This window comes from Cervus elaphus, chromosome 12 (genome assembly GCF_910594005.1).
Source record: "Cervus elaphus chromosome 12, mCerEla1.1, whole genome shotgun sequence".
In the NCBI taxonomy this organism is placed as follows: Eukaryota; Metazoa; Chordata; class Mammalia; order Artiodactyla; family Cervidae; genus Cervus; species Cervus elaphus.
Genome location: NC_057826.1, coordinates 44,770,985 through 44,798,653, shown reverse-complemented (window position 1 = coordinate 44,798,653; position 27,669 = coordinate 44,770,985). Strand labels below are relative to the sequence as shown.

Sequence of the window (27,669 nt, the reverse complement as noted above, 5' to 3'; positions counted from 1 at the left end):
CATTCAGTAAATATTCACTGAGTCCAATTATGGACAAATAAATTATAAGCATTTTCTGTATAGACTCACCTCTTTTCACATCAATTATCCAAGGTAATTATTTTTTCCATTGTGTAGATGAGAAAACAGGATCAAAGAATATTTGCTAGCTGTTAATGGAGGAAAAAGATTTTTATAACTCCTATTATATTTCTTGCCTCTTTCCCAATAAAGTACATTTTTAATTTAAAGGAGATGGTGGTGTGCTGGATAGACTCTAATGATCAATCTAGAATCAGAAACCCTATATTTTCCCATTCGAGTGGAACACAAATAGGGAAACTGGAGGAATTACTTTCCCCAGAACATAAGTACTCCAAAAACAAGAAGACTCTCGTTCTAGGAAAATCACATCACCTTTCCTTCAATTCCTCATCAGCAATGTAGGAGTTTAATGCCTCATTCTTAAAAGTTTCTTCTAGTTTCCAGTGAACTCTTCTTGCTGCTTTTTTAAGGTTGACTACAGTCACGTAAGAAATGTTTATTAAATGTTCCCTAATGTGGCAGGCCTGTGCTAGGGACTAGGGTTCAAACAATGAAAAAACAGACCCATCCTTTACCAGCTGTAATTAACAGCTTTGTAGATGTTTTCTCACTTGTTAAGAGGGCAGATGGCTTTGGGAGGTGATCAGGAAGTTGTTACAACAGGTAGCCCTTTGCTATTTCTACTTAAATATATACTATTTAGAAAAATTTCCTTTCAAAATGGGACAACTTGGAAGCTCCCAGGTGCCCATGAGGAGAGTTTGTGCAACAGTTAGTGACTGTCAGCATGACTGCACTACCAGAAGATTTATTTCTTAGTTTTCAGTATGGGTTTCCTAATTCTGTAATGGTTTGGACCTTCTACAGCTTTAACTTATTTATGTTCCCAGACAAGTTTCACTTAATTCAGTGTTTGCCATGCTTTTCACGTCAAAGCATAGAAAATGACCATCTTTGTACACATACTGGCTTGAGAGTTTCAGTTTCTCTCACTCTTTGTGTCAAGTTATTCACAGCCTAAATGTGTGCCAAGGCATACAGTTGGAAAACTCCCATTTATTTACTGAATATGGGGCTTCCTTGATGGCTCAGTGGTAAAGAATCTGCCTACAATGCAAGAGATGCAAAAGACTAGTTCGATCCCTGGATCAGGAAGATCCCCTGGAGGAGAAAATGGCAACCCACCCCAGTATCCTTGCCTGAAAAAAATTCCATGGACAGAAGAGCCTGGAGGGCTACAATCCAAAGGGTCACAAAGAGATGGACTCTACTGAGTGACTAAGCACAGAGTCAATAATTGGGTATGTAAAGGAAGCACAGAACTCTGTTGTTGAAATTCTGTGTCAGTGAAAATGACAACAGTAAGTATTCTGCCTATTCACTATAAGAAGGCGTTCCTTCAAACTGTAAAGGGCACTTATTTGATAAAGATTCTGTTATGGAAAATCAAGCTATCACTTAGAACTTTACAACTCATTGTTAAAAATGAGAAATCATTTTATCCAATATAGCTTTTTCTAGAAAGGAAAAATATTCACAAATTTCATGGAATTTGAATGACTAAAAACCATTTGGAAGTAACAGCCAGAAACTTCTCTTATTTAGAAAAACAAAATGTGGAAATTATTTTAAAAAAATGAACATTTGATTTTATTAACCATAAGAAGAAGTGTTAGTTGTTTAGTTTTATCTGACTCTTTGCAACCCCATGGACTATAGCCCACAAGGGTCCTCTGTCCATGGGATTTCCCAGGCAAGGATACTGGAGTGGGTTGTCATTCCCTTCTCCAGGGGAACTTCCCAAGCCAGGGATCAAACCCAGGTCTCTTGAATTGCAGGCAGATTCTTTACCATCTGAGCCACCAGGGAAGCCCAATACTGCTGCTACTGCTAAGTCACTTCAGTCGTGTCCAACTCTGTGCGACCCCATCCCTGGGATTCTCCAGGCAAGAACACTGGAGTGGGTTGCCATTTCCTTCTCCAATGCATAAAACTGAAAAGTGAAAGTGAAGTCGCTCAGTCATGTCCAACTCTTTGTGACCCCATGGACTGCAGCCTACCAGGCTCTTCCGTCCATGGGATTTTCCAGGCAAGAGTACTGGAGTGGGGTGCCATTGCCTTCTCCGGGGAAGCCCAATAAAAGGTAAGAAATCCAAGCAGTATGTCACAAATGCAATTTTGGTCTTGTTTGATATGTACCTAAATTGCAATACATATTTAAATGCATAATATTGAAATAACATCTAAATTTAATATTATGTTTTTCATTCTTAGGTATAAATTGAATTTGTCTTTATATATAATCAAATTGCATCAAAACCAGCTTTATAATACTTTAATGATTACTAGATCTAAAATAATTTTTTCCTTAAAATTATTTTTTCATTATATTATTAAAATAATAAAATAGTATATATGTATATGAAAGGCATTTTTAGAGACTATTATTGTAGAAAGGGATAAAAATCAAAAGGATGGGAAAGCTGATGAAACACCAGCTGTTCTTTGTAGGTCAGAGCTCACTCTTATTTACATAGCGAAGAGCTGACTCATTTGAAAAGACCCTGATGCTGGGAAAGATTGAGGGTAGGAGGAGAAGGGGATGACAGTGGATGAAATGGTTGGATGGCATCACTGACTCAATGGATATGGGTTTGGGTGAACTCCGGGAGTTAGTGATGGACAGGGAGGCCTGGCGTGCTGCAGTTCATGGGGTCGCAAAGAGTCAGACACGACTGAGTGACTAAACTGAAACTGGAACACATGTCCAAAGCATTATGCTATGATATTACCTAGTAGTAAAGCCACTCTGGGAAACTTAGTGGGATATATAAAAGAAAGCAAAAATGTTAGTCTCAATCATGTCTGACTCTTTGCGACCCCATGGACTGTAGCCCACCTGGCGCCTCTGTCCATAGAATTCTCCAGGCAAGAATACTGGAGTGGGTTGCCATTCCTTTCTCCAGTGCATGTTCCCCACCCAGGGATTGAACCTGGGTCTCTTGCAATGCAGACAAATTCTTTACTGTCTGAACCACCAAGGAAAATCATATATATACATACATACATATATATATATATGTATAAAGAATGTTCAGACTACTGCACAATTACACTCATCTCACATGCTAGCAAAGTAATGCTCAAAATTCTCCAAGCAAGGCTTCAACAGTACGTGAACCGAGAACTTCCAGATGTTCAAGCTGGATTTAGAAAAGGCAGAGAAAACAGAGATCAAATGCCAACCACCAGTGGATCATCGAAAAAGCAAGAGAGTTCCAAAAAAAACACTACTTCTGCTTTATTGACTACGCCAAGGCCTTTGACTGTGTGGATCACAACAAACCATGAAAAATTCTTCAAGAGATGGGAATACCAGATCACCTGACCTGCCTCCTGAGAAATCTGTATGCAGGTCAAGAAGCAACAGTTAGAACCGGACATGGAACAGCAGACTGGTTCCAAATAGGAAAAGGATATTTTCCAAAAGGAAAATAATGTCAAGGCTGTTATTTTGGCACCCTGCTTATTTAACTTATAATGCAGAGTATATCGTGCAAAATGCTGGACTGGATGAAGCACAAGCTGGAGTCAAGATTGCAGGGAGAAATATCAGTAACCTCAGATATGCAGATGACACCACCCTTATGGCAGAAAGTGAAGAGGAACTAAAGAGCCTCTTGATGAAAGTGAAAGGAGAGTGGAAAAGCTGGCTTAAAACTCAACAGTCAAAAAGCGAAGATCATGGTATCTGGTCATATCACTTCATCGCAAGTAGATGGGGAAACAATGGAAACAGTGAGAGACTTTATTTTCTTGGGCTCCAAAATCACTGCAGATGATGACTACAGCCATGAAATTAAAAGATGCTTGCTCCTTGGAAGAAAAGCTATGACCAACCTAGACAATATAGTAAAAAAACAGAGACATTACTTTGCCAACAAAGGTCCATCTAGTCAAAGCTATGGTTTTTTCAGTAGTCATGTATGGATGCTAGAGTTGGACCATAAAGAAAGGTGAGCGCCGAAGAATGGATGCTTTTGAACTGTGGTGTTGGAAGACTCTTGAGAGTCCCTTGGACTGCAAGGAGATCAAAGCAGTCAATCCTAAGGGAAATCAGTCCTGAATATTCATTGGAAGGACTGATGCTGAAGCTGAAACTCCAATACTTTGGCCACCTGATGAGAAGAACTGACTCATTAGAAAGTACCCTGATGCTGGGAAAGACTGAAGGCAGGAGGAGAAGGGGATGACAGAGGATGAGATGGTTGGATGGCATCACCGACTTGATGGACATGATTTTGAGCAAGGTCCAGGAGTTGGTGATAGACAGGGAAGCCTGGCATGCTACAGTCCATGGGGTCGCAAAGAGCCAGACACAACTGAGTGACTGAACTGAACAGATATATATATATAATATATAATATATACATATATATTACTATATAAGTGAATAATTCATTTACAAGAGTTTTCTACCTGTGGCCTGTGAGCTTCTTGAAGGCTAGTTATCTCACTCTGAGAAGTGATTGTGATATTTTGATAGGCTGCAGTCAAAAATTTGTGTGGAAATTATCTGAAAGTCCTTTAAGTGTAAAATTTGTATATATGTGTGTGTTTATATGATAATTTTGATAGCTATACTTATATAATATAATATTAATTGTATTCCTTATATAAGTAACAAAATACACTATCATAATAAAAAATGTTGTTCTAGTACCATGACTAGATCCAAATGAGGGAAATTTATTTAAACATTTATAATATAATCTGTAATTTTATCCCAGTCTGTGGAAATGTTTCTTTTTTAAAATCCCAACCAGTGGAAGTGTTTATTTTAAACTGTTTTTAATTAAACCACATTTAGAGATCATTCGAGGGCATGTAAACATCTATCCACAGTCTTGTTTTAGACATTCCAAAATATCATTCAGTCATTCAAATTTGGGATACAATAATTATACATTGAGGGCTGTGATAGAGCTTTGTAATCCCTTTTCAAAGATTTTACAACTTGTCTAGATATATAATTATTTGAAACAGGACAGTATGCTTCAGTCAAGGGCATGACTTTCTTCTCCACATCACAGACTTTTCCTCTAACTTTGAGATTCTACAATGGGCTTTTTTTTTTTTTTCCTTGGAGGCTTATTTTCAATCAGAGATTTCTGGAGAATTGTACAGGGTCTCAGAAACATGGATTTACTCTCTCTTCTCTTCATATCAAGGCACCAAGTTTCTGGGGCTATTTTTATAATTTTGCCACAAAAGAAAAAGAGAGGGAAAAGTATGAAAAAAAGTGACTTTTGAGATTTGCAACCTTTTAATCTGTTACTTATTCTCACTGTACAATTTGCTTAGTGTCTCAGAATCTCAGAATTAGAACTGATTCTGAGTTATCTAGATCACATTTCTCATTGTTAGTTTTCTTATAAGTGAGTGCTATCAGATTAATGATCCCCAAAACTACTTCTTGTCTGAAATTCTAGGTTATAGGAGTTTATAATATGAGCATTATATACAAGGTATAATGATAGAATGTGTGCTCAATTGCTCAGTCTATTCTTTGTGACCCCATGGACAGTAGCCTGCCAGGCTCCTCTGTCCATGGAATTTTCCAGGCAAGAATACTGGAGCAGATTGTCGTTTCCTCCTGCAGGGAATCTTCCTGACCTAGAGATTGAATCCCCAGTCTCTTGCGCCGCCTGCATTGGCAGGTGGAGTCTTTACCACTGCACCACCTGGGAAGCTCCATAATGATAGAATAGTGTGTATATTTATCCCTATGTAGTTTTATTTGCAGCACTGGATTTATTCCTCATAAGAATACTGAGATATAGGCAACGCAGGTGATACTATCCTCATTTTACTACATGTAACCTTTATAATCTGGAAATAAAGGTAATAAACATGTGGTAGAGCAACCCCAAATCTAGGTCGCTGAATACGAGGTCTGTTTTCACTACATTTAGCAATCTAGACGGTTCAGGATGAACTCTGGTTGAGATCTGATCTCTTGTGGCTTTGGCTTTTGTGGTTTTTGTCTTCTAATTTGGATGTGTTAGGAATCTTATGACTTATTAAGGGTTTTAATACATGAAATGCTTTGACTTATTTGATTTTCTAAACTCCAAATGCCTTGTATTTTGTTAGTGCTTATATTTGTAAAGATTTTGCTTTACTAGATGTGAGTTTTAGACTCTAATGTATACTTCCATTCACTTCTTCATTTATTCTGGAATAGTTACTCTGCCTGTCTTAAACCATTTTCTGGACACTGAGAAAACAGCAATGGACAAATCAGACAGAAGTCTCTGCCTTGGAAGGATTTAAAATCTATTGAATTTTAAAGGAATTTTATTGGAATAAGAATAAAACACAAGTATGATGGTGGAACAATTTAAAATATGGGTAACCACTGTCTAGAAGTACAAGAGCTAAAGTAAATAAAAATAATGGTAACTTGCTGAATACCACACTGTGCTCTACATTATAAGCCTGCTGTCATTCCACCCTCACAATGCCCTGATCTAGGTATCATTATTATTCTCAGATTATAGATGAGAAAACTGCAGCTCAGAAGGATTAAGTGACTCATGTTTAATTCTAACCTAACTTAAATTTCATACCCTTAAGCAACTCTCTCCCCTTTGGAATACAGAACTTATAAAGAAAATAATTTATTCAATCGGTATTTACTGTTTTCCTGTAATCAAGGCCCTGTGCTTCAGACCTGTAGGGAATATAATAATGATTAAGAAATGATTCCTATCCTTCACAAAGAATGTAGAAGGAAGAAGCACCAGAATCAGTGTGGTTAAAAAATACTTGTCAAGAACCCACTGTGGGCCAGGCGCTACACTTAGCAAAGACTGGTCTCGGTCTTCAGGGGATTTGTATCACTTCATTAGGGAGACATCAATGCAAAGCAGATAATTTTAAGAGATTAAAAAAAAAAACAGGGTAATATAAAGTGGCCAATTATTGGGTAGACAGTGTCACAGTGATTCAAGTCAGAGAAGATCATTTTCCAGAGTAATGGGGATATAAATAACTCACCAAAGAAATTATTTATCTTTAGTAGAATTTTAGCTAATCATTACAAATATATTAATTCCCTGGCAGGTGTTCTCCAAACTTGTTTCTGCTACATTTCTTCTTAAGCAGTCTAGACAAATTTCCTTGACTGCAGCATCCTAGGTAAAGTTCAAAGTGTGAAAGACAAGTCCTTGGGCAGGAAGCAAGTGCACACTGCTTGGAAACAAAAATGCCCAGTTTCCTCTGGAGCAGTGTGACCATGAGCACTCCCTTTCTACTACTTCTTACTTCTGAGAAGCACACATTTGTCAAGCCAAAAATGGAGTTCAAATGCAAATGGTTTCTGAATGGTGATTTTTGTTGTAATACCATTGTTGTTGTTCAGTCGCTCAGTCATGTCTGACTCTCTGCGACCCCATGGACTGCAGCATGCCAGGCTTCCCTGTCTTTCACCATTTCCTGGAGCATGCTCGACTCACGTCCATTGAGTCAGTAATGCCATCCAACCATCTTGTCCTCTGTTATCCCCCTCTCCTCCTGCCTTCAATCTTTCCTAGCATTAAGATCTTTTCTAATGAGTCAGCTCTTTGCATCAGGTGGTCAAAGTATCGGAGCTTCAGTTTCAGCACCAGCCCTTCCAATGAATATTCAGGACTGATTTCCTTTAGGATTGACTGCTTTGATCTCCTTGCAGTCCAAGGGACTCTCAGGAGTCTTCTCCAACACCACAGTTCACAAGCATCAATGCTAAAATAAAAAAGTTGTAATACTAGAAGGACTAATACAAAGTTAGGAGTAGTGTTTATAGCAGCAGAATGTTAAAACCCATGTGACACTTCTCATTACTATCTTAATAATCTTCATTTGTATCACATTTATTTGGTATCTCTGGGAATGAGATATTCCCCAAAATTGAATTTTCCTGATAAATGAAACTTACTATTTAACTCTGTCCTTAGAACTTGTTAAAACTGCTACTACTTTCTGCTTCTGTCTTCTTAAGCAGAGTGCATTTGACATCTCATCATCTTTTATTTACCCATAATAAGCAGTGATTGTTCTGGGCTGGAATACCTTGGAGCCCTCAGGAGTGATGGAGATTGGGGGCCTACTTACTTTTACACTAAGATCCCTAAGACTGCTAGGTTTTGCAGCTCTCATAGCAGGGTGTTGTGAGAGGTTGGGGGTTTTCTTTTTCTTTGCTCTGATTACCTATTTTCCTTGGAAATTATTATCTTCTTATTTTCCTTAGCTTCTTACTCCCTTCCTCTTCATTGGTGAAGCCATTTGGTCCTCTACTTTTGCTTGTTGGAAGATATTTTATTACTAGTTCAACTTCATTACTGGTTATTAATCTGTACCTTTTGTGTATTTCTTCCAGATTCAGTCTGGGGAGATTGTTCATTTCTAGGAATTTATCCTATTCTTCTAGGTTGTCCTTTTTGTTGTCATATAACTGTTTGTAGTAGTCTCTTATGATCCTATGTATTTCTGCAGGGTAACATCTCCTTTTTCATTTCAATTTTATTTATCTGTGCCCTCTTTTTTCTTGATGAGTCTGAGTATATGCTTATCAATTTTACCTTTTCAAAGAACTAGCTCTTAATTTGATTGACCTTTCCTATGGTTTTTAAGTCTGTTTCATTTATTTCTGCTCTGATCTTTATGATTTCTTTCCTTAACTAACTTTGGATTATTTGTTCTTTTCCTAGTTCCTTGAGGTGTAAGATTAGATTGAGATTTTTCTTGTTTCCTGAAGTAGACTTGTCTTGCTATAAACTTATTTCTTAGAACTGCTTTTGCTGTGTTCCACAGGTTTGGAAAGTTGTGCTTGAAAGGTATTTTTTTTACAATTATACTTTAACCCTGTAACTAACACATGGAGAAAGTGATTTCATGAAAATTATCATTTAGGAAAACATCAAGTACAGAAATCGTTCAAGTATAAATTACTATTAAAAGTTGTGTAGGTGGAACATGAATATTACAGCAATTTTAATAGCCATACAAGAAGCTTTGAAGAATAGGAAACAGTGTTCTTACAGAAAATATTTGCTTTTTAATAGTGAAGTTTAGATATTTGCTACTTAGATGAGGTGACATTTCTGAGAAGAGAGAGTCTGCAAAGTTGTCTTAAAATTACAGTGTCTAGACAACTCTATTCTTCTTGAGAGACCTAGAGGGACTCTGGAGCAGTCAAGGTCACCCACAGTCAGAGCTGGGGTGGATAGGCTAATTTCAATGTCTGATTACATTCGTCTCTATTTGATGGGAAAGCACCCTTCTTCACAGCTCTGAAAGAATATGTAGTTCAAGTCTATGTTATTGTACACATTTGTGAGATGACTTCCCTAATGGTTCAGCTGTAAAAGAATCCACCTGTAATGCAGGAGACATAGGTGCAATGAAGGCAACACGGGCTTGATCCCTGAGTTGGGAAGTCTCCTGGAGAAGGAAATGTTAACCCATTCCAGTATTCTTGCCATGAAAATCCCATGGATAAAGGAGCTTCATGGACCACAGTCCATGGGGTTGCAAGAGAGTCGGACATGACTGAGTGAAACAACACAGCAACACATTTTCCAAAATGAATGAATGATAACTGTGCACACTTTTTACCATTTCTGTGTGTCCAGGATTCCTTCACCATGAGGTCCTCCCTGCAGGCTGTGGCACTCTGGGGAAAGAAGGCCCCTCCACACAGCATCACTGCCATCATGATCACTGATGACCAGCAAATGATTGTGACGGGAAGTCAAGAGGGTCAACTCTGTCTCTGGAATCTCTCATCTGAGCTAAAGGTTAGTGAAAACAATTAATATTGAGGCAGATAGACTTATATGACAAACGTAGCTTGCTGCTTATACCAGCAATGACAGTGGAAGTTTTGCATGATTGTTAAAAAGGTGCTTACCAAAGTAATACATGGGTTTTACTTCTGAATTTGGAAAAATGAAGTATTATATGGTGGGTTGAGATCACATTGGAAATTATATTATGAATATTGCTAATCCTAACTACCAGTTAAGTGTTATCATCCTTTAAGGTATGCTGAGTTTTACTATTTTATATCCTGAATTATATGTTTAAGTAACTGAACTACAGACATGTAAGTATAATTCTACAAATTATGGCTCATTAATCTAAACAAACGGCACCCTTGAAAACTACTATTAACTAAATGAGTAATATCTTAATTATCTGGGTGTTTCTGTCAGTTTGGCCTTCTTGCTATTCTTTTAGTCTCTGCTTGCCTGTGTTTTTACAGGTCACATTGGAAAGCTCTAAATCCAATTTACTATTGTTGTCGTCCTATTTCAGAACCTGACCTCACCTAGGATTTGGCCCATTGATTAGCAATTAATTGTCCCTGTCCCAACTCATAAACATTTAACATATTGGAATAGATATTTGCTTAGCTCTAGTAGCCTCTAGACCCAATTTGCACACTTAAACTAATGATGTACTTAAAGTATACTGCCCTCATTAAGAAGCCTTTTAAAGATCAAAGACTATTTTTAGCCTTTAAAGTTTGTCACTTTAAAACCTAAATTAACAATTAATTGTAATTCTATTTTATAGTGTAATTAATTAACATCTCCCATCACTGAGCAGTTACACTATAGGACTGCCAAGAACTGCACGCAGACCAGCTCAGCTCAATGTTTATGAACATTCCTGAAAGAAGGCCTGGGCATTATTAGAATAGCTGAACTTTGATATTGGCCCTTGCATTTATTATCTCTTGCAATTTAAACTCAGAATCCTAAATGACTTACACTATCTTGCTACTGTTATTAATGTTGAAGTGTAGGGTTTCCTGGCTGAAGTAGTAGTTTTTATAATATGTTGGTTGCTATAAGTTTAAGAAATTTGGAATCCTAGCATCTGTATCTTTTTACATATGTTCCTGGAATTTACTCACCGTGCATTTATTGGGTGTCTATTGTAACTTAGGCAGTATGGTAGGTACCTAAGTTCAAACATGAATGAAAAGGCCTGGGACTGGCTGCCTATCAGGTTGCAGAGTCATAGGGGAAGGGTATAGCTAGTAACCGCCATTGCAGTTATGTTATAATACAGGATGCTCATTGTGGGGATCAGTCTATACTTCATCTTCAGTGGGAATAATTATTTCATGCTCTTCTTAGGAGCAAGTCTTCTGCTTGGGGTTAGAGCAATAGCGAGGGAGGTGCTATTGGCATCTTGTGGGCAGAGGCCAGGAATGTTGTAAACATTCCATTGTGTAATAACCGTCCCTTCACAACAAAGATATTATTCCACCCAAAATGCTAATAGTTGCTAATATTGAGACATTCATGGTTAGAAACATGGGGTGGGAATGGAAATCAAATTGGTGGGGTGGAAGAAACAAGGAGAATCACTGAGGAAACAAGAAGAAAATTGGATCAGCTTTATGTTTTGGAAATTCACTGTGAGGATATTGTGAAAATTTAGTTACATGAATAAGATATTGATTAGTATGACTGTGAGATTTTCCACATGAGAGTTTTCCTTAATATTTTCTATGGCTAATCATAGGACCAGAAGGAATGAGCATCTTCTCTTACTTTTCCCTTGAATCTTGCCCCTACATGACAATGGGTCACCTATTACCAGAAAAGATTTTAGGCTTTTCAAAAATCAGGGCATGTTTGAGTTTTCAACAAATATCTCTACTGTCTGTAAGACAGTCAAGTGAGTGGCCCACCAGTGATATTTTAATGCTTAGTAGTTTGATTTTTGCTTAAAAATGCATTATATGTATATGTAGTGATTATGTATATATAATGTATACTGTATGTATATATTATATAATGTATAATGTCTGTCCATGAGTAGTGGGATTGCAGGGTACAGAGGAGCTCGAGAATAAATGTCTCCATGTTCTGGGCTACTCATCACATGTCTAGATTTTGCATTCTGCTTCCAGGCTCAGGGTCTGGCTCCCAGTGACATCTGTTTTCCCCAGAACTTTGTGAGGTCTGAGGAACTTCCCATGATAGGAACTTCCTCACTTGGGGGCTTTTGATATTGATTGCTGGCATTCATCTATCATACCTTTGAGCATAGAAAAACGTGAGCTCCGAACATCCTCTCAGATATAGTCTGTTAATATTGGTATGTTTTATATGTGTGTGTGTGTGTGTATATATTATATATATAGAGAGAGCTATTTAATACTCAGAAGGAAACACAACAATGACAAAATGAATAGCCATGTTGAGTAGAGACAAAGAATGGATGCCTTGGTCAAATCCGAGATCTGATATTTACCAACTCTGTGGTGTTGGGCAACTGATTTCTATTCTTTGAGCCCTAATTTCTTCAACTGTGAGATGGGGATTAAGCCCTGTTGATGGCTGCATGAGTGCCTGGAATATGGTATATGCTCATCAAGTTGTGTATTCTTTTCCCTTCCCTATTTGTGCAATTAGAAGTACCTGAGTTGGGAGTGAGGGGGACCAACACTTCAAAGAAGGGGAGTGCAAGAAGAGAAATAAAGGTCCCTAGATTTCATCATGACAGTTGACTCTATGTGACTATAGAATTATTTTTTTGTTATTCTTCACACAGCATATGTGATAAAATGAGTAGGTTATAGTGAATTGTCACAGTGTATTCAACTACACATGAAGATTTAGTAGCAGAACGAGGACTTCATATAAAGGGCAATGGTGTTTTGTTCTGATATTTTGTCCATAGTGGTTTTTCTCTGGAGGAGGAGTATCCTTGATTTGCCCTGAATCTTGCTTATTTTGGCCTGTAATATAGAGGAAATGGGTTAAATTCATAGAGGTGTGTGTTCCCGAATGTGATGATAGGGAAAGACAGCATGCTATTTTCTGAGATGCAACCAGTATTCCTAGGAAGAAGACAGAGAACTTGAATTGGAAGCGATTATAACCAACTGCAAAACACTCTTTATAGCACTAGAAATTTATTTTGATAACAGATCTTTTAAAGAAGTACTTCTGTTTAGTATAGAAATAAGATGAAAGCAGAGAATTATGTTATCAAATAATATGTTCTTTCTGATATGTTGTGTTACGGGGGACAGACTTCTTTCACATATGAGATAATGGAAGAATTAGTCTTCGGTGTCATTTTAAAATTCACATATAGGAGGAAAAAATTGGCATTTTAAATAATAGCTTAGTTAAAATTTTATTTCTAAAGTAGAAAGTTCATTTTCACTATTTCTGAGGCAGGACTTCAAGTAAAGCATTGTAATGGTTACAGGAAAGGAAATATTTTCTCTGCATTATTTTGTAAACCCATTCCTGAATTCTGAAATCTGCACATAAATCTGCTACTATCGGTTGAGGCACATTTTGTGCATAATAAACATCAACACTGATTTATTTGTATTCAAAACCTAGATCTTGTAAAACAGGTCTGGCCATTATCTAGGCTTTATGATGGATACAAAACCAGAAAACCAATGAAAAATGTGTATAACATAATTCCTTTATATAGAAGTTTATTATCCTGGGGATTTTGATATGCCGTATATCAGTTTTCCTGAAACTTACATAAAGCAAAAGCAAAGAGCACTTCCTAATTAGAATTATGAACAATTTTATAATGTCATATTATATTCTTCAACTAAAAAGTTTACAAGTATTTAAAAGTTTACTCTCATCATTTTCAGATTTCAGCCAAAGAACTTCTTTTTGGCCACTCAGCTTCAGTGATGTGTTTGGCAAGAGCGAGAGACTTCTCTAAACAGCCCTTCGTAGTTAGCGCTGCTGAAAACGGGTAGGTGAGATGTGTGAAACTGTGTACCCCTCTCCATTCCTTGTCCATTACAAAAGCACTCTGATGGGATACAGAAATCTAGAGCTGAAGGAAACTTTAGTGATTAACATGTTCCTTTTACATATAAGAAAAGTTAGATCTTGAATGGTTGATTAAGACTTGTGTGATAGTCCCGAGGAAAGTAATCAGTATTATGACTCCCAATCTTTGAACATCCCAACATGCATATCAGACCTTGTGGCAGCTTCGCTGTGTAAAGGATGCTGGCAAAACCTGCTTAATATAGACTTCAAAATGGAAAAGTCTGGGCACTTGTCTTTTTTTCATGCAGTAACTCCCTTTGAGCTATTAAGCAAACCCATGCAAGCTTTCACAGTTCTGTAAAATAATTCAGCGTTACAATCTTTATGCTCTACACTTGCTTGATATCATTTTAAAACAAACAGAGGAGAGGACTCACTTGTGAGTGGGGGTGTGGGAGTGAGGAGGAGAAGGAACATAGTGATTGGGTGCAGTTTCATGGGAGGAGGTTTATTCAAATGAAATAGGACTTAGCTGTAGGAAAAAGCCTTACTGATGGAAGAGCTACTATGAACTTCTCTGCCAGAGATATTTGGCAAAGTATACTCTGGAATGCAGAATCCATTCAGCATGAGTTAGTGAACAAGGGATTAGGTTGCTGGTTGAAGGAAGAGAATTCTCTCCTTTTAAATTTTTAACCCAAGGAGAAATTATATGGCTTTGAATTCTGAGGCACAACAGAATAGTGAGGAATCAAGTGTCTAATTTTAGAAATGGAATAGTTTAACAAAAAGGCCTGTGGTACAGACAGCAAAGAGATACCTATGTTCTCATAGCTTATAGCAAAGTCATAACTGTTATTCTTAGAGAGACTGGACTTTGAAAAGGCTCAAATGAAATTAGTACATTCTTTTTAAATAATTCACCTTCCTTTTGTACACTAGGGCTGAGTTTATTCCCAATCTAGAGAATTTGGGGGATGGTGAATTTTTCTGACACTACTTGCAGAACTGGGAAAGTTAATAGCTGAGTGAGAAATATATCTGAAAACTACCTGTGTTCCACCTTGAGGTTTTTGTCCATAGTAGCCTAGCTTCAAAAAACTGGAAGTTAACAGACATATTCTTGATGATAGATGAATTCAGCTGTCTAAGTCCTGTAACTATGATTGCTAAAGAACTAGAGAGTCTGGTTGGTCTTCCTTTTCTAAGATGATTTGAATTTTCTAGAACTCTGTTTCTTTGGGGTCTGACACCCTACACCTATGAGATTCTTCTAAGGCAATTTACACTTTAGCCATTGCATATTTAGCAAATCCTAATTCAATTTACTTAAACTTATTAAAATTGTTAGGCTGGACTGATCATTCTCCAAATAGCAATGATTTTTTTTTTCTTTTTTTTTAACTTTTAAAAGTCCCAGGAAGTGACTATGGGCTTAGCATTTCTGCCTCCAAAGTGATCAGATTCATGCTGATCATGACTGCTTCCCGACTTAGTTTTTCTTTTTTTTTTTTCACTTAGTATTACTTCATCTGTAGACATAAATCCTAATATCCAGGAATCCCATTGATTTCCATGATAAATAAATTCTAGGATAAAGGGAATAAATACCTGGACCCTGATGTTGAAATGATGGAATGCCAAAGAAAAAGAGATCCTGAAGTACACAGTGAGAAAAAGCAGATTATTTATAAAGGAATGTCAATTAAACTGAGAGCTGACTTCTTAACAATAAAATGAGAACTAGATAGCAGTGAAATATCTTCAAAAAGTGGAGAGAAAATATCTATCAACTTGAAATTATATCTCTAGCAAAAACATCTTCAAAAAATTAGGGCAAAATAATAACACTTAAGACGAATACTGAGAGTGTTCACTGCCAACAGACCCTCTATAAGTAATGAAAATGTAAATTACATTTTTCAGTAAGAACAATGATTTCAGAAGGAAGATCTGATAGAACAAAGAACACTGAACAAAACTCAGCAAAGTTTTAGAAAATTTAAATAAACACATATTATATTACAATAACATTTATATGTACCTCCCATCCATCTCCCCCATACATACACAAAATCCTAATCAACAACTGTGTATAATAAGTGTAATGATCAGACCCCACATGCTCTGGTTACAAAGGTGGGTAAAGATGTTGATTAACCTTAGACTTTAAACAAGATATACATGCTGACATTTCCAGGGTAGCTGCTAAAAGAACAAACAAAAGAAATAAAAATGAAAAAAATAGAATATATAACTTCCAATTTAAAACAAGAAAAAAATTTTCTTTAATCCTAAGGCAACAACAATAAATGAGATAAATAGCACAACATAAGATAATTGAAATAAATCTGAATAAGCCAGTAACTCAATTAAGTAAAGGGACTAAGTCCATCAGTAAAGATTATAAAACAATTTAAAAGATAAAAACAGCATATGAATATGTAAAAGTTAAAAAGAATGGATTTAAAGAGATTTATCAGGGGAATACTACTGAAAATAATGTTAATATAGCTATATCAGCATATTATATTTGTAAATATATTTAGTTTCTAAAGCCTTAAGACAAAAAGGCTTTACATTGATAGAGTTATTACTTATTAATAAAACTTCCAACCATCAGCATGAGATGATACTAGAGAGACAGGCATGCAGACACTCAGTCTTCTAGGATAGTGTTCATCAAATCTGACCCTTTCTCAGTACCACTTACAGATTTCTGAGCCCCATTCTCAGAGCTACAGATTCAGTAGGTCTGGACTAAGGTTCAAGAACTTGGATTTCTAACATGTTCTTGGACAGTGCTAGTGCTATTTCAGAGGAATATATTTGGAATGGTGGGTACCCCACATCTGGGGCAGCAAGAGAAAGTGTGAGGTCAAGAATGACTTGGAAAACTCATTGGTGATGATATTCATTAAGAATGAAAACACAGGAAGGAAGATGGTAGGCCTTATTCTAAATACAAGGGGTGTGAAGTCCTGCAAGTCATCCAGGTAGAAACATGCAATTGCTAGTTGTATGTGGAAATCAGAGCCCAGTGAATAGACCTTGGCTTCCAGTGTCACGTTGATGGTACTCGAAGTCATGGCAATAGATAACTTATCTAGAGACAGTATGAAATATGAGAATATAAGAAAGCCCAAGGCACAAATCAAAAGAAAACCAACATTGAAGAAGTGGGCATAAGAAAATAGGAGCCTGAGAATGCCAAAGAAAACCCAAAAGTATTATTGAAGACAAAAGTGAATTTGAAGAATAAAATGGATTTTTAATTCAAGATTGCAAACCAAACATTCATATTTATCTCCTTTCCCTCTAGATGCTCCATAAAAATGTGAGCAACGATAACAGTGTTGTAAGCACACAAATATGAACATAGGAATAGAGCCAAGGGAAACCAGTGTATTTTTGAGACACAGAAAAGTGAATGAAAGAGTAGTGACTGATTTATGTATCCATTGAGTGAATTTTTATTGAGGCTCTCAGGTGGAGATGTGAGGCTCTCAGTTGAATAAGAAAAAAAGGCCCTTTGCAAAGGAATTTTTAGTGGGAATTTAATAATATTATAATTTTGTATGTTATAGATTTTTTCCAGTGTGTTTTTCTTTTCACTGAAATTTTAAAAATTTTGTAAATTGTTAAATTACATTTTTACTGTCAAAGGTGATTTAATCTATGTATAAAGTTTGGGAGCAGTATTTGAAAACAAAAAGAATGTCCATTATAATAGTTTATTTTCATGTCTTATTAGATATGTAACTGAGCAGTTCCAGCTCAATGCCAATGCTGCTTTCGATGTACAATAAATTTGCTTTTCTTTCTTTAATAGAATTGATTGGCAAAGAGTTAATTTTTACTATAAGATATTTTTGTATTTTTTTCCAATTTAAGGTAGACTATAGCATGATAAGCAAACACACAGGGAAAGCATTAGAATCCAAGAGAGTTTAGAAACATTAGTATCACTGAGAGAACTTTTATTGATGTCCAGGCTCCAACCTTGGAAACTGTGATTTAATTAGCCTGGCTTGATGTCTGTGTTGGGTCCCAGACATTGGTATTTTTAAAACGCTCCCTGATAATTTTAATGTAGAGTCAGAGTTTAGAGCCACTAATTTAGAGTTAGAGTTATCTAGAAACAAGTTAACTGACCAAAAACTGTGCAAAACCCCACATGCCAGGACTTCAACACAGAGCCATGAGATTAGAATCTCTGAGGAAACTTTTTAAAAATATTCACAGGTGATGCTTGATGATAGAGAACCACACTGATAAGCTTAAATTATTTTGTAGAGCTAAAATTTTACATTGATGACTGCTTAAGTTTCCATTTCTTTATATATATATGTAAAACGTTTGAGATATTATTTCAATTTCTACCTTTTCCCCAGTCTTATTTTTCACACACACACGTATACCCACTTTCCCCCTGTTTTATTGAGCTTCATGCCTTTTCAGGTTACCTCAAATCTTTTCTGGCCTACAGTTTGATATAAACAAAGAGAAATAAAACCACTACGGATATCTAGTTCTATATCTAGGATATGACTTTTCACCTTCAACACTAATGACATTTTGGACCACTGAAGAATTCTTTGTCGTGTCTGTGCATTGTAGCACATTTCGCAGCATCCCTAGCCTTCCCCACTAGATGCCAGTATCGTGTTCCTAGTTGTGGCAACCAGAAATGTCTCTAAACATTGTCAGACGTCCTTTGTGCGGCAAAATCAGCTCAGGTTGAGCACCATTGATTTCAAGATTGATTCCCAGTGTTTGGCCAGAAAAAAACTCAAAGTCTGCAAACACCAAATGCATATAGCACTTACCGTTTTGGGTCCATATCATTTGCTTCTTAACAGCGGCTCTCCATTAAAGCCAATAAAGCTTTCGCTTTTCTTCCCAGGAAAATTTTGCTTATGTGTTGAAAGTGTCGAAACTGAAGAATATTGCCAAACAACTCTGAAATAGCCATTCTGGTTTTTGTGAACTGAAATCATACAGATTTAAACTGCTTTACACTGGATGTATTTGTAACTGGATTTCAAAACTGTATCTATATCTTCATAACACATATGTAATCAAGTCAGAGTTTTCTTAAAAATGAGAATTTTCTTACTATTAAATGACAAGGGTGATTTCAGGATTTCAGAAGTGAAGGAATTAAGTGTATCAATGACAGACCAAATGTGGCCTCTTGGTGGCACTGTTTATTTTTTTAAAAAATGATATCTGAGCTCCAGAGATGCAACACTTGATGTATTATGCTTTTCAGAATATGTAGTTTTAAGCTCAGTAAAATAAACCGTTTTCAATACTTTGCAGTTTCCATAGAAAGATTGCCATCCTGTCACTCTCCCAGGGTGGATAGCTGCATCCCCACAATTGTTTGGAGGTCAGGTTGGCACTCAAATATGGCTTGTAAGCTGGTGGCAGGGTGTAATTACCAAACAAAAAGACACAGATACAGTATGTCATCCCTGCTAATGACCACAACATTTTCTTGCCCAGTAATCTGTAACGAAAAGCCACATAAACGATCAGGCTGCATTTAAGTGCAGCACTAAAGAAAAACTTGGTGGCACAAAAATTATTCCAGCCAATTGAGTGGAAATGACAGAGAATAATACAAAGTTATCTCTGCTAGGGAGATGTGTGTTTGGAATGTCACCAATGGACAGTGCGTGGAGAAGGCCATGCTTCCTTACCGACACACTGCAATCTGTGTAAGTATGATCATTCCCTTCAGAACATCTCCAGATTCTACAGCTCCTTCTGATCATTTGCTTAGCACATGTTTAAAGACTTTAGAGGGATTCTTTTCTTGAATTTTTATTTTGTCATTAGAAGTGTCAGTTATTGTCTGTTATTTTGGCATTTTTCTTTCCCCAGAGTAACTACTTAACCACTTTTTTCTTAATCTTTCTTATATTTCTGTATCTTTTTAACATAGACACATTTGAAAAACAATTTCCTTAATTTTCCTTAGTTACATTTACAAAACATATACTCACAATGACACACACAAAAATTGTTTCCATTTTATCAACAGGCAGTTTTATAAAGCAAATTTTTTTCCTTGTTTCCAATTTAAGCCTCTTTTGGGTGCATAAGTTCTAAATTTCTTATTTATGAAAACAGAGCAAGAAGCATAGCCTTAATCTTTATAATCACATCCCAGTATTGAGAAGAGGTTTTGACTTTTGGTAGATGAACTCCAAACATATATTTAAGGTAGCTGCATGATTCCAATGGTACTGACGCTGTTTTTTACATTGTACACATTGCTTTTAGCATTGATGACTTGCATTGGATCACTTATGAACTCCTTTCTGGGATGAAAACTTTTGCATTGTGATTGTCAAGGGTAGATTATAAACTTTAATATAAGGCATTCTTAAAATTTATTTGGCACAAGAATTCCTCAAAAGTTCTTAATTTTTATTTCTTCTTAACACGTAGCAGTACTGCTAGGATAGGAAACCTGTTTTTGTTGTTTAGTTCCACACAGCATTCCAGAATTAATATAATTACGAGCTTTCCATGATTTGGACTAAAGTTGCTTCTTCTCAAAAGACCCCTCCTCCTTCTCCAGAAAAAATGATGAAATATAAGTAAGACAAAGTGCAAAATTAACCCTTCAGAAGTGTGCAATCATTGAACTAAAATAAATTTTAGTTGCTATTCAGCCTAATACCTTAATTGATAGATGATAAAATTAAAATTAACGGAAGTCTTCACCACAGCCAAAATTCTGTTAATTGCAGGTGATAATTAAACTTTTGTTTTGAATTCCATTTGCATAGTATTACCACTGCTCATCCCGGATGACAGGAGAAGGCTGGCTTCTGTGTTGTGGAGAATATCAAGATGTTCTTATAATTGATGCCAAAAGCTTGGTTATTATTCACACATTCGTATCATCTCAGTCTCCTGATTGGATCAACTGCATATGCGTTGTTCACTCCATGACAATTCAAGGTAATAGTTAGGTATTCGCTAACACTAGAGATAGCATATGAAAATATCACCTTCGAATTATTTGTTAAATCATTGGGCAAGAGTTCAGAATGCATGTTTGTGTTTACCTAAGCCAGATCAAGAAAAGCTGACAACACCCATCCCAGTGGTTCAAATCACTGGACAGTCAGCAAGAGGTCAAGATGAAGTGGAGAGAGGAGACACTGTCTCCATGCCCCAGCTCTGCTAATGCGCTGTAAAAGTGACAAGCAGAGGTTCGCTGTGGATTACCAGGACTCCTGGACTTGCCCTCCTGTATCCTCTAGATGTAGTCAAGAAGAGAATTCAGCTCCTGTGACGAGGGAAGGCTAGCTCCTTACTTATTTCCAAAACAGGAAGGTGTAATCAGCATTGCCGCCATGGTGGTTTGCAACATGGATCGGCTTTCAGTGGTGCTCTCCTCTTACATGGAATGACTTTGAAATTTTAAGACAAATTTAGAATGTGACCTAAAATGCTTATTCTTTTATTTAAAAAAAAATTGAATATTTTCTACCTATGTAGCCTTGGATAATCCTTAAATGACAATGAAATGATCTTCAGGGCAACCAGTTATAACAGTGATCAGTTTACATGTGATATTTGTTGTTTTTACAGAAGATTCTCTCTTGGCCGTATCAGTAGCTGGTGAGCTCAAAGTATGGGATCTTTCTTCATCTATCAACAGCATTCAGGTTGGCTTGTGAATTTATCCTTTATTCTTCCAATTCAAGCATATGTATTGAAATTTTTAAAATTAGAAGTACCTCTGTGTACTTTTCCCTATCTCTTTTCCAAGTTGTAGGCATTGGTAACAATTGGATGGTATCTTTCCCAACCTTTTTTCCATATGTATACACATGTTTTTATCTACACACACATGCATGCGTGCACACCTGCATATACACACACACACACACACACACATTGATTTTAATTGAAAAAATCCATCATAGAGGAATATTCTCTGTCCCTTACAACAGAAGATTCCCTTTCTTCTGGCTGTGTGTGAGCAGTGGCAGTGGTGGGGTGATTACTACAAATGACTGGGAGTAATACAGACTGGGAGTCCAATCTATTCACCTGCTCTCTGGCATCAGGCTACAAGTTGAGGTGATGAACGAAAGAACAGTCACAGTATTTGTGCTGCTGACAGAATTCTTTCAACTGCCTCATGCTCTGGGCTATCCTTCAGAATTTCTTAGCTGGGAAATTCCATAGCGTGGGGATTGTGTTGGCATCCTGAGACCAGCACACACCCAGCATTATCAGAAACATTGAGAACATAGTATTCTAAGTATTCTGTGCTGATCACTTTTTGTCTTTTCAAAATATTTTGTTCTTCTGTTTTAGCAATTAAGACACTTCAAAGGTTTCTAACAAATTGTTTTTACTTTTCATGGTTTTATCTTTCTGCTACATCTAAAAGTCAATGTATCCTGCAGTATATTCCTCGAAAGCATGTTTATTGAATGACTGTATATAATGAATTCTTGAATTCAACTGGGTTTCCTCTTTATGGTTTCTTTTGCAAAGTAGCTTCTTAGTTCAGAAAACTCAAAAGGAAAATTGGCTTTTTTAAATAATAATAGTGTGATCTACTTCTGGTGTACAGGGGAGGAGTCTTCTCATGCAGTTTGATATAAATTACCTACAACTAGTACTAATATAATTTTATTCCTTTTGAAGGAAAAGCAAGATGTTTATGAAAAGGAATCCAAATTTCTTAATTCCCTGAACTGCCGAGCAATACGATTTTGCACATATACAGAGAGACTTCTACTGGTGGTATTTTCTAAATGTTGGAAGGTATTATTAAATAACATAATAAACACAAATGTAATTTGATTTTTATCTTGTTTAGTGCAAAAATTAAAAGAATGTATTTTAAATATATACAAACATTTTAAAATATTGTTATGACAGCAGTGATTTACTTGTCTTTTATGACCGACTTTTATCAGTTTTCCTTCCCTGAATTGGGTAGTTTTGCTTCCCAGGATATTGTATATATAAAGTACATCTTAATTTTATTAATAACAAACTATTATAATAATTAGCATTTATCTCAGATTAAAGAATTGATGCCTACACTTTAGAATTAAAAAGAAAGCTAATATTTTCTCTACATACATTGGTCTTATTTTTAGATCTTTTTTCTTTTCCTGCTTTGTCATTAAATTCGTTTTTAGGGATTCCTTTCTTGTGACTGTATTCACATCTCCAAGAGGAAATGAAAGCTAAGTTACTATCATTTGATAGTATCCTTTTTTTCTCTGATATTTCATATACTTGGCTCAGTTAACAAAACTATATTGTCTTACTTAAAGGCCTATATTTCTGAACTAAAATGTAAAGTACATGGCCTAACATGTACTTTAGGATTTCTACTGTATTAACTTTTGTGTGTAATACATTTTTCAAATGTTCATGTTTGACTATCCATATGAAAATAATGAAATTGTATAGGAAATTTGGGATGTTTTGGTCTCTGTGCTTAATATTTTGGGTCTCTGTACTTATTAAGCACATTCTGGAAGATTTTTGTCAGATAGTTTATCCACTGAAACCTACCTAGGGTAAACGTGAAAAAATAAGTACTAATGAAGTATTATCTTGGCCTATGAGTGCATTGTGGCCTGTTATTAATACTTAATTGGTTGTTGTTTTAACGCTGTCATCTAAATAGTCTTGATAAGCATACTTTATCTTTCTCCTTGGTAGATTAGATAGGAAGCTTTTGTTAACAAGCATCATTCATTCTGTGTTTTAGGTTTATGATTATTGTGATTTTTCCCTTCTTTGGACTGAAGTTAGTGGGAGTGGGCAGTTCTTTTCTGGTGGAGAAGTGCTTGCTGCTCACAGAATCATCATCTGGACAGAAGATGGTCACAGTTACATCTATCAGCTGCTGAACAGGTGGGCTCAGATGGAAATGGCATACAAAACATTCAGGTAGAAAATGAACTTTGGGAGGTTTATTATGGAAAAATCCCCGCATGCTGCCCATGATCAAAAACCAGAACAAAGCAACTTTGGCACTAGAAGATTTACTCTGGGCTTGGTAGGCTTTAGCCTTTGTATGAAACAGCAGGGGATGAAGGAATGAGATTAACCATGTATAACTGGTACAGCTGGTGCTGGGTTTTCAAAAAGTCACTTGTAATTATTAACCCAACAATTTCTAACTAGAGTTTAGAAACCTGAATGGTACCATCCGGCTTTTGAAAGTGGGAGGGGAAAATACTGAATAAAGAACCCCAAAGTTCTAAACTTTGCTTTTTATATTTTGCTATGCAGTGGGCTTTCAAAAAGCATATACCCTGCTGATGGAACACTGCTTAAAGAGACCATTTATCCTCATTTACTGTGCTCTACTTCTGTGCAGGAAAATAAGGTAATGCAAGAAGAGAGTGACTGCATCAAAGCTGTTTCAGATAAGTGTTACTTTGTCTGTAACAGATTCGGGCTTGAAAAAATTGAATTGAAGCATCACATCAAATTGTTAATGAGAAAATTAAATCTAACTGTTAATGGTTACTGAAATCTTTGCCTTTAAGAAATCTATTTTTAAGTCTGATTAACTAAACAATACATACTTATTATAGAAAATTATAAATGATAAAAAAGGGAGAAATTAAAAGTTCTAATTTTATCACCATAAATATTCACTCTGAGTTTTTTATTTTATGTATTTACTTATTTTAATTGGAAAATGTTCAAATATTTGAAGGGCTGTAAGAATAGTACATAATCAGTCACATACCCTTTACCTAGATTCACCAGTCATTAACATTTGCCATATTTATTTCTTCTCTCTCTCATTCTCTTTCTCTCTCTTGCTGTCTGCATACACACACACACACCCATACACATACTCACACATTTTCCACTAACCCTTTTGATAGATATTTTGATACAAAGTTATTAACATTTTGGTATATCTACTTTAATTTTTAAATTTTATCAAATGGCTCATATCCTGCCTTTTTTTTTTTTTTACTTAACTGTATATTGAGATCATTCTTACATGCATTTAGCTATTCTTCTGTATAAAGTTTCTTGTTAAAACAAATAAAATTATGGTTCTTGGCAGAGAGTTGAGGATGTAACTGTGAGCTTTTACTTGACTAAATTATATCTTTGACACTCTATGAAGCCTGAAAATTTAAGCAGCTATTTTATTTCAGTAGTGTCAATGAAAGTTGTTTTTCTTTAACCTACTGGATTTCAGTTCAGTTCAGTCACTCAGTCTTGTCTGACTCTTTGCAACCCCATGGACTGCAGCACACCAGGCCTCCCTGTCCATCACCAACTCCTGGAGTATACTCAAACTCATGTCCATTGAGTTGGTGATGCCATCCAACCATCTCATCCTCTGTCGTCTCCTCCTCCTGCCCTCAATCTTCCCCAGCATCAGGGTCTTTTCCAGTGAATCAGCTCTTCGCATCAAATGGCCAAAGTATTGGAGTTTCAGCTTCAGCATCAGTTCTTCCAATGAATATTCAGGACTGGTTTCCTTTAAGATGGATTGGTTGAATCTCCTTGAAGTCCAAGGGACTCTCAAGAGTCTTCTACAACACCACAGTTCAAAAGCATCAATTCTTCGGTGCTCAGCTTTCTTTATAGTCCAACTCTCACATCCATACATGACTACTAGAAAAACCATAGCTTTACTAGATGGACCTTTGTTGGTAAAGTAATGTCTGCTTTTTAATATGCTGTATAGGTTTTTCATAAATTTTCTTCCAAGGAGCAAGCGTCTTTTAATTTCATGGCTGCAGTCACCATCTGCAGCAATTTTGGAGCCCCCAAAAATAATCCTACTGGATTTAGAGATCAGCTAATTCTCCAAAAAGGTATTTCATGGAGAATGGAGGCATTCTGAATTATTGATGTGTCAACCAAGGAAGTATGTTACTTTTTACACTGACAGTTTGCTTAAGTAGGCAGCATAGTTGTTGCAAATCCTATAGTTCAGTATTGTCTCTTTAATATATCTGTGAGGTTTTGTTGCAAAAACTTAATTAAGCAGTGTCAACTGAAAATTAGAACTCCAAGTGCCATTAGGGCACAGGCAAACTTTAGAGTTATGGTGTGGAGCCCTATTTCTAAAGGAATTTGTGGGCTGCAATAGAGCCTTGTTTTGCTGTTGATAACAAAATCAGTATTGTGGCTTGCTAAAAAGGCATTTTAAGTCATTTTTTAAAGGGCTTTCCCTTTCTTCCTTTTTAGTTCCTGAATGCATTTTTACATAGCACAGTTTGCCCTAAAAGCTAGATATGAGAAATGTCCTTTAAGAGCTTCTAGTCTACCGCAGGTATCAATGCTATGCATAACTATGAAGAAAAATAAAAACAATTATAAATTAACTTTAAAAAATACTAATCTTAGAGGAAGCTGCCTTTCTTTATGTTTCAAAAGGTGAAGACATGGATTTGTGAGTCTTCTATTGATATATAATTCTTATTTAGACAACCACAGCTGTTTCAATATCTTACAAGTACTTGTTTCAGTATCTTAAAAGTACTTGAAAGCCAGTGAAAATGAATGGAATAATCTGAAACTAAAAGAAGCTGGTCTACTTATACTTAGACCCTTAATTGCCCTTTATCCAGCCACAAAACTAAATTCAGTTTCTCCCTATTCAAAACATCACCAATACTCACTAAATATAAGACTTCTTAGTGCCTCCTACAGTTACAAGGTAATAAAGCATTTTTGTGGTGTAGGGAGCTGAGGTTAATGGATACAATGAAAATAGAGAATTATGCTGTATAAACATGTTTTTTGGAGTGATGCCATAAAATTGAATCCCCTTGTTTGACGATAGCATGTTCTCATGGGATATCAGGGGCTTATCTGCTGATGGAGTTGTAGTAGCAAGAATAAGGACTCACCTTTTATTCCAACAGCTTTATGAGAGCCTCCCTAGCTTCAAATCATAGCTGATGATCATCCAAGCCTGTAGCAGGGATCCTGACTGCTGAGATGAGGAACTGGGTTTTCCACGGTCTTAGCTGTGGAGTAAGACTGCAGTGTTGAGGTGGGAGTAGATAGGATAGAAACAGCCTGAAGATTGCAGATAAGGAATTTGGGAGCATGAACTAAGAGTAATGACAATGACAATGATGACAGGTAACTTTTTTTTTTTGGAGTCCTTATTATTGTTAAACACACACATGGTCTTATGTACATGAATTTCTACCATGACCCCATTTTGAAACTGATGCTCAGAGAGGTTAATTCCCAAGATTTGAACCTAAGAAGTTTGGTTCCAGAGTCTGGGAATGGACTTTGGAGTGAATTTCTCATTTGTTCTGAAAATGGATATTGAGAATGGCTTCTATTTATTGTGCCTGTGTGCTAAGTTGCTTCAGTTGTGTCCAACTCTTTGCGACCTATGGACTGTAGCCCACTAGGCTCCTCTGTCCGTGGGATTTTCCAGGCAAGAATTCTGAAGTGGGTTGCCATACCCTCCTCCATGGGAACTTCCTCACCCAGGGATTAAACCTGTGTCTCTTCTGACTCCTGCATTGGCAGAAGGGTTCTTTACCACTAGCACCACCATTCTAAGTACTTACCCTTATCAACTCATTAATCCTGACAGTAACCCAGGTAGTAGGTGCTTTTATTTATTAGCCTTCTATCACAGTTAGGGGAAAAAGAGATACAGGGAGGTTAAGTAAATTGCCTAAATCAAGTAATTGGCTCTTGTAATAGAGTTTAGTATGAGCTAAAACCAGGATTTGAATCCAGGTATTTATCCCAAGATAATTCACTGTTAATGACTATTTTATTACCTCTAGGAGGATAGGTA

The 27,669-nt window shown here is 36.3% G+C and overlaps 1 protein-coding gene across 1 annotated transcript in view; it reads left to right on the top strand.

Annotated features, from left to right (window-relative positions):
* WDR72 (WD repeat domain 72) overlaps positions 1–27,669 on the top strand; it is a 210,037-nt gene that overhangs the window by 14,832 nt on the left and 167,536 nt on the right. Inside the window, exons 2-9 of the mRNA XM_043920196.1 lie at positions 9,702–9,866; positions 13,721–13,827; positions 19,498–19,576; positions 20,657–20,831; positions 21,468–21,544; positions 22,539–22,658; positions 23,623–23,768; positions 24,150–24,246. Coding sequence (XP_043776131.1) covers positions 9,714–9,866; positions 13,721–13,827; positions 19,498–19,576; positions 20,657–20,831; positions 21,468–21,544; positions 22,539–22,658; positions 23,623–23,768; positions 24,150–24,246 — 954 coding nt within the window. The 5' untranslated portion in view covers positions 9,702–9,713. The remainder of the gene's footprint in view (positions 1–9,701; positions 9,867–13,720; positions 13,828–19,497; positions 19,577–20,656; positions 20,832–21,467; positions 21,545–22,538; positions 22,659–23,622; positions 23,769–24,149; positions 24,247–27,669) is intronic.